This window comes from Liolophura sinensis, chromosome 1 (genome assembly GCF_032854445.1).
Source record: "Liolophura sinensis isolate JHLJ2023 chromosome 1, CUHK_Ljap_v2, whole genome shotgun sequence".
Lineage (NCBI taxonomy): Eukaryota > Metazoa > Mollusca > Polyplacophora > Chitonida > Chitonidae > Liolophura > Liolophura sinensis.
Window position 1 is genome coordinate 13,614,349 of NC_088295.1, and position 10,795 is coordinate 13,625,143.

A 10,795-nucleotide genomic window follows, 5' to 3' on the forward strand; every position below is an offset into this window, starting at 1 on the left:
TGCATTCTGTTTATATTAGCATGACCATACACGTACGTTGTAAAATTAAATGACAATAACCGGGATTCTGTACAAATACCCAATACACAATAATCATTCTAAAACACTCACATCTATCATTCTGCTGGCTGTATAGCAGTGCTAAGCGTCACAGTAAGTGCTCTCTGTATTATTTAAACCGCACGGACCCCCGGAAACCCTTCCGCGTCTTCCTCGTCACTGTACCAGCGGAGAAAGCCTTCATACCAAACGCTCATTAGCTAAGTTCCTTTGACCATATCTATACACATTGGACATGAGCCAGATACAGCTGTTTAATCGCTTTATGGCGTAATTTCCTTGGACTAGAATGGCACGCAATGGGTTCGCTATTTGGGACTCTTACATAGGCAATTTGTTATGCGAAGAACTCGTAACGATATTAAGCTGTCGGTTACAGGGCATAAAGACATATGTGTGATTACGGTTGACACCTATACTGTTGGTCTGCCGGGACACTGTGGATACCACACTCCATAAATAGGCGGCCGATGGCCGGGCCGCAGTCAGCAGCTCCCTTTTGTGTACTGCCACGGTTATATTGATTGCCGGAGTCTCCGTGCCTTGATCCAGCTACCAACATTTAGCCAGCATTGAGAGCCGGACTCCATCCACCACCCGCATACAAGTATATTTCCAAGGAAGAATTTGGGCTGGAACGCGGATTTTGGGCCTTCAGGTCTTCCGACACCACTTCTGGACGTGTTGAGCATTTTTGCATACAAACAACCCATGTGTGAAAACTGTTTCCTGTACTAGACAATGATGTAGTGCTGACGTCGATCTGAAGTGACAGAAAGCAATTAAATTGGTGTGTGCAAAACTTTGGTGGGCTCACGAATCATAGTCTGCTGCAGGGAGAAGTGCGCATCGTACTGGCAGGCGCTATCCACAGTTAAGTTTGGTCATGGCTTAGATATGTGTTCATGGTTATCCTCTATCGGAAACAATGAGCACCCTTGAATGTCTGGTGTAGCTACTAAGGTGCTCAGTATGGGACTTTTCTTCATACCTGAGTGACTACAAGATAGCGCCATGCAGCATTTCCTGTCGGCTTCCGTACTGTTCACACGTGTTGCTACCGAATTTGCTTCGCTGGATAGCTAGATGTTACCATAGTAGGAGATAACGAGAACTGCTGTTCTAAAGCAAATGATTCTTGGCCTTGGAAATAATTAGGGAAATGGAATAATCTCTAATGGCAAGTTCAGATCTTGGCGTTTTAATATTCTGACATTGACAAATAGTTGTGCGCTATTATTCCGTATCATTTGATTCCTTTAATTAAAACAGTTGCATATTTTGTAGAAAAAACTGAATGTTTGCATTGCGATTGCGGGAGCATGGCTGTTTACTGAAGAGGAGCTTTTGTGCTGGAGTATAACTTATTTACTAAATTTTGAAGACGGCACAGCTGGATTTAAAAATTTGAAACAGAGAACACAATAAAAAGGTACATGACTCAGATTGTGGAAATAGTTAGACTAGACCCTATGGTTCGACTAATACTTTGCATTAGGGAGTTTAGTCTCCATATATCCGAAAAATGGATTTAAACTTTTGTGAAACATGAATAACTTCTGAAGAAAGAGATGCATCTTTCATAGGATTTGAACCTAGCGTCTAGAAAAGTCTATTTTTGGCTTTAGAACACCCCGGTATCCTGGCGTTGGTATACGGACAAGTGTTGATTCATGTCGGAGATGCACTGTTCCCCGCGAATCATCATCTTCACATCGCTGTGCCTGGGCGCCGTGGCGCTGTGCACGCTGACGCTGGGAGTCAGCACTGACTTCTGGCTGTACACAACCGAGGCGACCAAGAATAATGTCATGATGGAGAACTTTACCATAGAGACCCAGATACAAATGCGCTCAGGCCTGTGGAAGATGTGTGTCATGTTTGAAGGTAAGTTCGCACTTATCACAGCAATAATTATTGTGTTTATTTGAGGAGCTGTTGGGGTTTCTCCAGAAGGTTAAACAGATTTTATCCAGGATGATTCATAATAAGAGGAAATGTCCACCAGTATGTTTCTCCAGAGTTCCTGTGAATATATATTGTCATTTCCTCACTGGTGTTGTGAAAACGTTTACTTTGGGTTAAAAGCTTTAAGAGCCATATAGATCTCTAGAAGCTATTCAAAGTTTCACAAGTTACCCAAATTGAATTGTTTCTCGCGTCCGTTCTGCGGCTATTTCCTTTTATGAGACTACAACAAAAACGAAGCAGCCTGAAAATCCAGTATAGTTAAGTGGCTAGAATTTAATAGCTTTCTTCAAGTGTAAAACAATAAGCTTAAGATTTCCGCCATTGTATTCCTCCAGAGTATTAGTGGTACGTTAGCCTAATAGCCCGAATGAATATATTACAACATTATAGGCTTCCAATGGGACAACTGAAATGGATTATTCCGCTTCTCTTCATCTAATTTCCTGGCACTCTCCCGCTAATGTCCCCTGCACGTGGAATATTCCCCGTCACTGTGGACTTGTACCACCTACGGGAAATCAATGTTAAGCGACAATGAGAGTAAACTTAATACCGATATATGTATTGGTGGCCCCAAAGCTGTCGAGTTAAGGGCACAAAGCCCTCGTCGGAAACAGCGTGATGCTCCGCAATGTTAGTGCAGTAAACATTCTCATATATAACGGCCATTTAATCCAAGGTCGAGTGGTCCGCCTATACATGGGATAAGAGAATCAAGCTGAAATCATCCACATCGATCATACGTCGATTGAAATACTGTGCTACAGCATGTCGCCTTGACAAAGAGCTATTGATATGCACACAAGCACTCGGTGCCAACGTTTGTAGCTTGCTCTCCCCAGCACCGTTAAGTCTTCACCTGTTTCCTTATGGGGTGGGATTCACCACGCGAACCGGTCAACCAAATTGCCTAAGGATCACAGCGCTACATTCCCTGCATGAATTTCGATTAAATCAAGAGATTAGATATTTAATCTGGAAACATCTGTTACCACGACACTATCCGGGCCGAGACAACGGTTCTGGGACAAAGCCACCGTATCGGTTAATATAAAACATATAAAGCGGATTTTCAAAGCCAGACGAACTATGCTCTGAGCCTGCTCGGTTTTTTTTTTGGATCCAGTCTCCTCCAACACTACACCATACTCCATGCGATCTAAGTCAAAATGATTTATCTGGGCGTTTGACGTCTTTTTCTTTATCTCGATCATATATCTGATTTATTTCGTATATATTAGAATTTGTGAACCCTATCTAATACTACGTGCCTGTCAAAACAAAGATTTGCTGTCCGCCTGGCGGCTTGGTCCAGCTTTACTGTGGGCTTAATTTACAAGAGGGCAATAACAAGAGCTTTAATGAACATGGCTCTTCCATGATGACTGCAATTATTGGCGCATGGTCCATAACGACCCTGATTATTGCGTTGCCAACAGGATTTATTATGCCCTCTAATCCCTTTGCTTATATGGTATTGCCACACAATCGCTGATTTCAACGATTCCCGTTAAACGGTTCCATATTATTGCCTGTCTCTACAATTAACGTCTCCATGTATTCCATCTAACAAAGAGGTATGTGTTTCTACAATGATTACAATGACGTAAGAAGCCTCCATGCATATGACCACAAATATTGCATGATCATTACGTCATTTCAGACACTCAACGTGCCGTAAGAGTCATTTAGGTTAATAAATAAAGATATGCCCATTTTATTTAATGTATTCCATCTAACACAAAGAGGTGTGTGTTTCTACAATGATTTCAGACACTCAACGTGCCGTAAGAGTCATTTAGGTTAATAAATAAAGATATGCCCTTTTTATTTTAATTATTATATACTAATCTAAATTACACATAACGTAAAATTGTTTGACACTGTATGTGTATACAAGACTTTACTAATTCAGTTCCACGCGATCATTACATATGGACCGCACTTAATTCAAAAATTCAAAAATTCAAAATCCAAACCATTTCCCGCCGTCGTATGACTGAAATATTCTTGAGTACGGCGTAAAACGCCAATCAAAATAAATAAATAAAACCAAACCATTTCTATAATATATAAGCCAATAACATAGAGAGTAAAACCAGAGGAGCGACGACAGTGTAATAGTTAGCAAATGTTTACAAGCAATCGATGAAATCGGGCATCTTTTCTATGAAAATGTTTAAATATTTCTAGCACCAAGACTTAGGTAGGATGATCAAACAATGCTGTCACGTTAATTGCAATTTATTAGAAACCTTAGGTTTATTATTACTCAAAAGTCAGTGTTGTCATTACATTTAATAAACAATCACATGAAAACTATGCATAAGGATCAGGCCTCGGGACTGCTTAGTCCACCATTAGAATCCGTGTTTATACATGAATACAACATAAAAGACTACATCACAGATGCCATTCAGAACATCGACGACAGAGTGATGTTAGCAAATGGTTAGGAGTAACCGAGGAAATCAGGCCACGGGTAAATATACCTCAGTTAGGGTTTAGTTCTTACTGTTAATGTACGTTCTTAACCAGTGGCAACTTACAAGCCATAATCACATCCGGTCATGACAACACACTAAAATATTAATTATTGAATTAAGTGGAATAAGCAGCAACGGAACGGTTTTATGCAGTAAATTTAGTATCGATAACACACAAACGATAATCAATTAACCGCTGTTATGTAATATTTACACAAGATCCCTCTGATCACAATAGACGTAAAATTGTTGTAATGATTTCAAAGCAAACTGATGTTAAGGTGACGGGTTATCTTGTGATCTAGAAAAAACACTGAATATCTGTAATGATAACGGATGTTCCAAGTGATTTCAAAGTAAAATGCTGTCAAGGCGAAAACAACAAACTAACAGAATCGCTGTCATTTATTTTTTTATTTATTTATTTGATTATTGTCGTACACCAATGGAAGGTTACAATAGTGAATGGGGTGTAAAGCGATTTCCAAGTGAACCACTGTAGAGGTGAAGGCATTACTTTGCGATCTCGGCTAAGGCGATGAAACACTGACAGTAACACCGTAGCCTGTTAAGGGAAGTGCCAGAAAAGTGACAGAAACACAAACTCTTGTGGCTTTGCAAGGAACCGATTTAATAATGGCAGAATCAGACTTTTATTGTTTGACAGACCCTCTCTGATAGTGTCAGAAACACTGCATGGCCTTCGCGCCATCGTTGAAATAATGCATCGTCTCTTGGCCTCCAATACACCTTGCGTAATGACAGAAACTCTTTTAGGTCTCTAAAATATGTCAGTGCTCCAAATATGACTCAACTCGTTTTTATTTTTCCAAAGCCAAACACCAAATAAAACCTAAATTTCTAAGACGACGAGAAATTTGACACTCTGTTGGTGTATACCTGGATAATAATTTGATTTTAGCCGTTTACATAAACAGCAAAGTTAATCAAAATACCACATACATCCCTTTTATTGCAGATCGAAACAACATGAGATAAGTGCATCTCCTACAGGTCCTGTGCATTATACAGTTGTTCACTACGACATGGCTGAAATACTGCCAGCAAAACATAAACCTTATAGTAAAACTTCATTAAGTGACAATGAGTTTTCTAATTTTATTGATATTCCATGTTTGCTTCCGTTGCAGAGTTTCCACCCGCTTGTTCTCACATAGAATACTTCCAGCAAGACTCGGACCGACACGACGAGGCAACCATATCCATTTCGATAACACGTAAAGTAGTGCTTCTGAAAACTACCAATGTCTTCATGAATATGGATAACGCGAAGTCCATGATCATTTCTGTTACGGCCTGAATATTTGTGCCGCTGGGAAATCACAACCGTTCCTCTTAGCCTGAAACCACATAGGAACAATATATATATAATAGATATGGTGAAACGTATTTTCATTTGGCTAAATATTAATATCATACCCATGTTAAAGACGAAGTTTCTATCTTACCGGAGCCTAGTCTATATGAGAAGAGTTATTGTCTTAACTGTGTAAAAACATCAACCATTACGAGCAGTGACAGATAGGTGAACGTGGAATCATAGACTCTCATCGATATATCACATTAACCACAACACAGCAGTTCCTAATGAGATTTGGCTGACGGTGAAAATGACAATAACACAACACCCGCCACTTTGTCACTGTCATCGAGTATAGCTCATTAGTACGTTGGAAATCGCTTGTTTGCTGCTAATTCTCCATGTTGCAATGTTTTGTCTATATGTTTCAAAATACTCACGTACACTGACCCTTTTATCAACACTGTCATCGTTTAACCAGTTCACCGGCAATTTAGCAATTTTTTGTTAACCACATGCAACGCTAGCTTTTGTCCATGTTTTTCACATGGAATTCCTTCTCTCGAGAAACACCCTGTTCTGTATTTTCTGCACAAGTGCTCAAACTATTTCAGTCGACACTTCGTTGTCACGTCATATATTTAAACACAACTAACACGGGCTGAGACTACCTGTTGATTACTGATGATCACCCTAACAATACATATCCACACTAAATGGTGATGAGTGTTTATCTCTAATACTCACATGATGCTCATTAACATTTTCATGTTTTCAGGAGCTATCCGAGTGTCAGCACCGACTCAGGTGGCAGCTTTGGTGTTTGTTGTTCTGGGTTTTAGTTTAGGTGTGGTCGGAGGAATTAAGCAAAACGCCACAATAATTGCAGCTGCCGTCATGTACATTTTCTCTGGTAAGCCTTTCTTCCACTACCAAGAGTTTGAAATACACGATTTTTAGTTCTGTCAAAGCTGAAGACCTCGACGAATACACAGCTTATTTGGGTTCGAATTTTAACTTAACTGGTTAAGTGTTCCCAATTTTACCCCCTATGCACATAATACACATTTCAAATTTTGATTCAAGTCAAAACTGGCTTTGTGGAATCACATGCAAGTCGAGTACAACTATAAAAGCTGCTTAGTTGGAACAAACAGGCACATCAATATTGCTGGATATAACTGGGCAAGGGGACACGGTCACCCCATTGATATGGCAGTTTTGGAATCATTGGACAAACGAGTTTTGGCTTAATCCCTGGCTCGAACAGCCAGGGATTAAGCCAAAACTCGTTTGTCCAATGATTCCAAAACTGCCAAATTCGCGTGTCTCTAGTGTTCACTTGGCCTGCATTGCTAACAATATACATGCATGGTAGACAGCTCTCCTACAGAGACTTTTTGTTGGTTTTACATGAAGCTGGTTCCAGCTTCATATATTATAAAGTAATACTGTGACATGCCATGTGACTGCTCTATTTTATAAGCAGGTCCGATAATACCAGTGTATACATCGCATGCCATTTTGTTATTTTTAAAACAGATGTGATAATAACAGGGAACATTTTGAATCCCATGTTGTTTAATTCACAGGGATATAGTTATCAAAAATCATGTCCTGTTCAGTGCTGCTTCAGTCAGAATGAGACGACCTAAGTCATTTAACTTGAGTCAATTTACAACGTCCTGTGATATCGCCTTATGTCGCGTGACAACTCCTGACAAACCAGCTGCCCTGACAAATCAGCTGCCCTGATAAACCAGCTTGACACTCACTCTGGTTTGCGGTGTTATACGAAGACAAAGCCAGTATCGATACAGTATCTGTGTGTCCATATGGCCTGCTAGATCAGCCACAATTTCCGGGAAATAAACCAGAGCCGATCCTCCTCGCACCGGGCATGGACATTGCTTAATACATTTTATATAGCCCGGCATATGCGACGAATTTCACGTGGTTATTTTGTAGTCTACCTTGAAAACTAGTTTTAGGCCTATATATAGACAGTAGGTTGGGCTTTTTATCCACATTGAAGGTGTCGAATTTGACCTTTCTACCAATGCAGACCAAACGCTCTCATCCAGGTTAGCACATTCATGTTTGCGCAGCGTTTCACGAGAGCCGTTTGTTTTCATTTCATCGATTTAATCTGAAATTTATTCATTTTCTACCTTAACGAAAACGTTTCATGTCCACCGCCGACAGCTGTTAAATTTAGATCTCAGCCACTGTGTAGGATTCATATTATGTGATGACAAATCAGCATGTTGAGTAATTCTGGATCAGTGTAGTCTAATGAACTGCTATTACCAATCTGCACTTGTTTATGTCTAATTCTTCTTGTGACCATGTGACAACTATCACACTGCCGTCGCTGATCTGGTTTTATTTTCCATGTTGTATTCTTTTACACTATTTTGGCTTGTTCCAAACATTCCAAATATAAAAAAAAAATTAATGGAGTGTCTTACGTCTATATTTTCAGGTTTGCTGGTGGCCGTGGGTATGATTCTGTATATATCAGCCATAAATGATGAGGTAGGCCACGGGATTAAATCAAAAGACGGGTCAATGTTCTCTTACAAATACGGATGGTCTTTCGTATTTGTCGGAATATCGTTTGTGTGTTCGGAGCTGGCTGCCGTTATGTGCATTTCTGTTCACATCACTTTGAATGCCCGTCGATCAGACATTCTCCGAATCATTCCAGGGTTAGAGGACAAACTGCAGCTCAGTGCTCACATATACGACGATACAGACGAAGAGATGAGATGTAAGCCTTCGGGATCTGCAACACCGATCTACTGAGATGGACAAAATTAGCAATACCGACCAACCGAGATGAACAGTTAGCAATGTCAGTCAGTCGATTCGGACAAAGCTATTTGCAACGATCCACTGATTAAAACAAAACCAAACATACCGATTTCCAAGACGAAACGAGCAGGACAAATGTAGCATCTACTGAGAGAAACATAGCTGGCAACAAGATCTTGAGCTGGGAACTCAGGAAAGAATAAGGCTAGCAACACAGATATACAGAAGAAAACAACACTGATTAACTCAAGACAAACACGTAAAACTAGTAGCTACTAGGAAGAAAAAAGTTAGTAAGGGAATACTAAAAACCCTGATCTACTAAAGTGGCAAACCTAGCATCACCTATTTACAGAACACCAGAACACTGGCCTCACAAAAAGACCGTTTAGCTATGGAGGACTCGACGTTATTGCCAATGACGTTATGAATTGAAGATGGACGGACAGAAAATACAGTTCATTATCACATTCATTTTGGTGTCAATCTAGTAACAAAATCTTCACAATCTAGAAGCATTTGTTTTATCGTATTAATCTTCACTGATTTTGTCCTTTGTTTTGGGCATTTGTTGTCCCATGTAACCTTTCCCACTAAAGTGAGTGCTAGTGAACTTTCTTCTTTATAGTGCGATCACAACCTTGTTTGCATTTGCTGTGGTTAACAAGTAATATAAGGTTTCTCCTTGCCTTGGGGGATTGCGCAGAGCGTGGACAAGTTATTGGAAAACCTTATGCTGTTTAAGACCCGTCCAAATTGCAGAAACTGTGAAAAAGAAGAGAAACAATTCTAGGACAATTCTTCACACTGATATTATCTGTCAATTTATGGAGGTTCTGTTAAATATTTGAAGAACCCTTTCTCTGTAACCTCGATGTCAGCTCGCAAAGGGACAATTGTTTTATGTTAATGTTAACGTTATATAAATCAGACTTCCTTGCATATGTTATTAAAGTTATAATAAGGAATGCAGCCTGCTTTGGATGCACATGTGTCTTGCGACTTTTGAAAATTAATCGAGCCTTAAAATTACACGTTAAGATTCTTGAAAATGCACACATTCTCTACGAATTTTTTTCCTCTTTTTATGCCATAATCCTTCCGTTTCTCAGCTACCACAAAAAGCCCCGCATATATCACCATGGACAATGCTGAAAAGGCAACCCGTATTTAATGTGCCTTTCCCAAATGTGTTCCATATACTCAACGTATATGATTACGTATATGAAATGTGCTTGTATATATGTATATGTATGACATTATAGCTTTGCTCTTATCAAATTTCTTGTTATGGTGTGAGCTATATCATCTTATCTCACTTTTAACAATAAATGTATGGCGTTTCTAAACAACTGCACGTGGTTTTCTCTGACTGAAACGAATTCATTTCTTTTATATAAATTAATGTTTAATGCTAGCCTGAATGATTGTTCCCTGTGTCATCTGCTTGTGGAAGACGCAGAGAGCCTGTGCTCGATTTGCTGACTTTAGGCCGACTCATTGATGGATTGATGGGTACACAGAGACATTTCGTTATGAGCATCTATTGCCGAGGTCAAATGACAACCTGTATGAGCTTCATGCGATCTAGGTTTATAGCTGTACAAGGGTGCACTCTGTCATTCAGGATCGGATCTCCTCCATCTTTAATTGGTTCAGTGTACATTTGGAAACTCTTTCAAGCTTGTTCAATGCAAACTAGATTTAGGATAGTGCGGTTGACTTGGCAGTAACATACCTGCTATTAAATAGCGAGGTCTACATGTAAGAACGTTTTACAAGAACAATTTCTTCACCCTATCTTGTGAAGATGTAAGAGCTTAAATCCTCATTGGAGTAAATTTTCAAACTTGTGAAACTCCATACGGTGAATAACTTCCTTTTGAAGTTATCTTCATAACATTTTTATCTCATTGACTTTGTAACTATTGTATCAGAGGCTGTGGAAGAATGCCCTGGTCCTGTGTAGTCCATGAGGGTAGTTAACACCGCCAGTCCTGATGCTTTCGTCATCTTTTCTTTTAAGGGACACCTTATACGATAGTGTTTTGCAAGTCGTACAAGAGCCAAGATATTTATTATCAATAAGCTAAAGGAATATCTCATTGTCGTTGCTAAACAAAGAAGAAAACTTGCCACA

The 10,795-nt window shown here is 39.6% G+C and overlaps 1 protein-coding gene across 1 annotated transcript; it reads left to right on the forward strand.

Annotated features, from left to right (window-relative positions):
* Nucleotides 1–1,585: 1,585 nt before the first annotated feature.
* On the forward strand, nucleotides 1,586–9,989 carry LOC135482082 (voltage-dependent calcium channel gamma-5 subunit-like). The gene is made up of 4 exons (XM_064761917.1): nucleotides 1,586–1,947; nucleotides 5,669–5,755; nucleotides 6,617–6,751; nucleotides 8,324–9,989. Exons 1-4 carry the CDS (start codon nucleotides 1,734–1,736, stop codon nucleotides 8,644–8,646), a joined length of 759 nt encoding a protein of 252 aa, XP_064617987.1. The 5' UTR covers nucleotides 1,586–1,733; the 3' UTR covers nucleotides 8,647–9,989.
* The last annotated feature ends 806 nt before the right edge of the window (nucleotides 9,990–10,795 follow it).

What these genes read in the sequence shown, in the direction of transcription:
- LOC135482082 (XM_064761917.1), top strand. Translation starts at nt 1,734, where the DNA reads ATGTCGGAGATGCACTGTTCCCCGCGAATCATCATCTTCACATCGCTG. An exon ending in GATGTGTGTCATGTTTGAAG is followed by an intron (nt 1,948 to 5,668) that starts GTAAGTTCGCAC and finishes CTTCCGTTGCAG; the next exon opens with AGTTTCCACCCGCTTGTTCT. An exon ending in CGTCATGTACATTTTCTCTG is followed by an intron (nt 6,752 to 8,323) that starts GTAAGCCTTTCT and finishes CTATATTTTCAG; the next exon opens with GTTTGCTGGTGGCCGTGGGT.